This window comes from Mus pahari, chromosome 3, assembly GCF_900095145.1.
Source record: "Mus pahari chromosome 3, PAHARI_EIJ_v1.1, whole genome shotgun sequence".
Taxonomy (NCBI): domain Eukaryota; kingdom Metazoa; phylum Chordata; class Mammalia; order Rodentia; family Muridae; genus Mus; species Mus pahari.
The window spans coordinates 72,251,651-72,255,590 of NC_034592.1; the positions used below are offsets into that span (position 1 = coordinate 72,251,651).

Below are 3,940 nucleotides of genomic sequence, written 5' to 3' on the forward strand. Positions count from 1 at the left end.
AAAATTTTGAAGTTTTTGATGCTTCCTCTTTTAAATGGGGAAGATGTTGGGAGATAATTTAAATAATTCACAATTTTTAAAAAATAAAATTTAAAATCAAAGGTTCATTGAACTCAGAAATATTGGAATAGTGAAAATTAAACACCAAGTCAAAATTACAAATCACTGTAACATTTACCATTGTGAGATAGACAGAAATTTGAAATCTCAATAGCAGAAACAAAAGCTGTTACATGTGGAACAGAAAATGAATTTGAGATCTATAATATGTAAAGGACAATATATAAAACTCAAGATAATTTCAGTTTTTCAGAATGCACAACTCTGAAAGAGTTAATAATTCAGTACATAGTTTAGAGGTAATTTATAGAAAAATAAAATGATAGCTAGGATACTGTATATTGGAGTAGATAGTGAATATCTTTGATGGATAAAAGATAAATACATAAGGGGCAGTAACTGTAGCATTTAGTTATGATATGCTGGCATGCTAGTCAGAAATAAAAAGTTAAAGTACAAACATGCATTCTACATAATAGTTATAGATAAAAATAGTTGCTTACTAAAGAATAATATATATAACCACCCTTGTGGGAACAGTTGAAAGAAATGCTGGAATCATAAAGTTGTAGATATAGTGTTGATATGATACATGATCAAATTCAAATTCTTTTGGTTTCTTTTTGTATATTAATTTTGTGAATTTCTCAACTTTGACAAAGATTCCTTCAGTATCTTAAATCTCAGATATAAGTAGCATTGTTAAGATTAGTAGGGACAATGACAGGTATATATATATATATATATATATATATATATATATATATATATATTGTATATGTATATAAATACATATATATATATGTGTATATATATGTATATATTTATATATATATATAAATATATATATATAAATATATATATATTGTATATGTATATAAATACATCTTATTTTTATTCACAATCTAAGTTTTCAGGAAACATGATTTATTGTGCTACATTATCTCTGATATGTTTGTACAGATATGGCATGAGTTATAATTATGCAACAAATGCTTACTTTTGATATCATTATCTATGTGTCTATCCACATAGTAATTGGTACAGGTTTCTAGAACTCAGAATAGCTTTATCTGGACAGAACATTGTTACTGGATGACCACTCAATTCCTTACCTGAGATGCAACTCAAAGAAAACACTTTTAGCTCAATTGGAAAGTTTATCAAAAGTAAAATTGTGATTAAACAGTTTCTATGACAAAGGCAAATAATGAAAGGTAAAGATGGAGTTTACTGATCTAGTGCTACACAATAATAGCAACCACTTGTAACCAAGGGATAGGCAATCTGAACTATGGAGATCTTGTTTCATTACTCGGTGTTTTGTTGTTTTAGCTTGTGACAAACTAGCAGGACAAAAAGATCTTAAATGTGCTTCTTTTTTTTCAACCCCATAAAATATAGGAAGTAGGACTATGTGAATAACTCATATAAATCAATATGACTGGACATCTCTCCTGTGTTTGTGTATTTGATACTTTTTGTATTTCATTTCTTTTTTAAAATATCTGAACTCCATTGAGTAAATGGACATTGAAACCTTGGAATCAATCATCTATGGATGGATCCACCCTACAAAGTCCCCAACAGAACCACTCCACATTGGTAGCATTCATCTTACTTGGCTTTTCTGATGTTCCCAACTTGCAAGAATTTCTTTTTGGGTTGTTTTTGATGGTCTATCTAATTATTCTGATGGGCAATAGCCTCATTATCATAATTATAAGAGCTGACCCTTCCTTGCAAACTCCCATGTACTTTTTCCTTGGAAATTTTTCTTTCTTAGAAATGTGTTATGTGTCAGTCACTCTTCCCAGGTTATTAACAGATCTCTACAGACAAGACAGAATCATTTCTTTCATGGCTTGTGCTACGCAAATGTATTTTTTTCTTGTCTTTGGGGCCACTGAGTGCTTTATTCTGACGGCTATGGCTTATGATAGATATGTTGCTATTTGTAACCCATTGCTGTATCCTCTCATTATGAACAATAGTCTCTGTATACAACTGGCAGCTGTCTGTTGGATAAGTGGAGTTCCTGTTCATATAGGGTTCACATACTGGATCTTCTCTCTACCATTTTGTGGATCAAATCAGCTGAATCACTTTTTCTGTGACATACCTCCAGTCCTGACCCTAGCTTGTGGAGACACTTTTATGATAGAGATGCTAATTTATGTGATTGCCCTTTTAGTTGTCACCATTCCTTTTATGCTGATCCTTGCATCTTATGTGAAAATAATCTCAAGCATTCTGAAGCTTCCATCTGCAACTGGGAGAGCCAAGGCCTTCTCTACATGTTCTTCCCACCTTATAGTTGTAGCTTTATTCTTTGGATCAGGTATCATTACATACTTGAGACCAAAGTCCAGCCACTCAGCAGGAGTAGACAAATTCCTTTCTCTTTTCTATACTGTTGTGACTCCAATGTTTAACCCCATGATATACTGTTTAAGAAACAAAGATGTTATGATTGCATTGAAAAAATTTTTTCTGCGATGATTCATGTTATAACTTAAGAAACATGCTATGTTAATTTTTATATTTTCCTTTTTAAAATTGTAGTATAATTACACAATTTCTTTTCTTCTTTCTTTCCTTCCTACCCTTGTCATGCACAGTTCTCCTCATTCTTGGTCACATTCACAGCTACTTTTTCTTTAATCATTTTACATATAAGCATATGTACATAAACCACAATAAAATATGTTCTTTTTTCAGAAACCTTGTGTGGTTCTTTTTCAATATTGAATTTTGAGATATTTTAATGAGCACTCATGTTTATATATCACTCAAAACCAACTCTGTATTTATTTTTAAGCAGTAGATTAATTCTAAATTAGATTTGTGCAAATCTAAATCAAGATACAGATGCTAAAATTATAAAGTTTTTGTTCTTTTCATGATGAGACTCCAAAGTAATGACTATATTTTTCTATTTCATGAAAATATTTATTATGTGGATATATGCTTACTCTAATATAATGTTGAAATAATTATTAATGAGTAGGTAAGATTCAACTATTAATTCATTTTATGCATGAATGATTGATTGCTTCATAATTATATAATTCTATTAAAGAAAAAAGATCAGGTTTCAGTTGAGATTAAGGATATTTTATGTTAAAGACAACTTTTATTTTTCTGTTATGTAACCTGTTTCTAATCATGGGTTTAAACTATCTTTTTAAGATGGGTATTGTTGCACATGCCTATAATCTCAGCCTTTGAAAGGAAGAGGCATAAGGATCTTTGAGTTCATGGTAAGCCAATTCTACAGAATGAGCTTCAAGACAACTAGGTCTACAAAGAGAAACCATACATCAATTCCATATCCCCATACCTTAAGTCCTCCCTCCCTCTCTCTCTCTCTCTTTCTGTCTTATTTTTTATTTTATATTTATTTATTTATTTATTTATTTTATTGGATATTTTCTTTATTTATATTTCAAATGTTATCCCCTTTCCTTGTTTCCCCTCCAAAAATAACCTATCCCTTCCCCCTCCCTCTCTTCCCCAACCCACCCACTCCCATTCCTTGTCCTGCCATTCCCCTATATTGGTGCATAGAGCAATGTACATGATAAATGTATATTGTTATATTTTCTTAATAAAATGCAGAGGAATTATAATCCAGAAATATGACTGTTCTGACAAAGGATCACATCCAAAGATCTTCTAGGTCTATGTGATCTGGCAGGAATTCAATCATGCCCTTAGTATATACCTTTAACCCAAAAAAAGAAGGTAAGGTTAATTTCTAGAAGGAAGCAGCAAGTTTTTAAAGTGACATCTAATTTGTGGGCAGACAATGTGATGAATGAAAGAGAGATTTGACAGAATGAGTAAAATAAGATATACCCAATGCTCAGGAGAACAT

The 3,940-nt window shown here is 31.0% G+C and overlaps 1 protein-coding gene across 2 annotated transcripts; it reads left to right on the forward strand.

Annotated features, from left to right (window-relative positions):
- The first annotated feature begins 1,283 nt into the window (after positions 1–1,283).
- Positions 1,284–2,562, forward strand: LOC110319085 (olfactory receptor 10AG1-like). 2 transcript variants are annotated; one of them, XM_021194507.1, is made up of 2 exons: positions 1,284–1,303; positions 1,641–2,562. In XM_021194507.1, exons 1-2 carry the CDS (start codon positions 1,284–1,286, stop codon positions 2,560–2,562), a joined length of 942 nt encoding a protein of 313 aa, XP_021050166.1. The 2 variants fall into 2 exon arrangements, with proteins under 2 accessions (XP_021050166.1, XP_021050165.1); XM_021194506.1 differs by lacking the exon at positions 1,284–1,303 and having other exon boundaries at positions 1,618–2,562.
- The last annotated feature ends 1,378 nt before the right edge of the window (positions 2,563–3,940 follow it).

Bases quoted from the DNA above. Each gene is read 5' to 3' on its own strand.
- LOC110319085 (XM_021194506.1), top strand. From the start codon at position 1,618: ATGGATGGATCCACCCTACAAAGTCCCCAACAGAACCACTCCACATTG.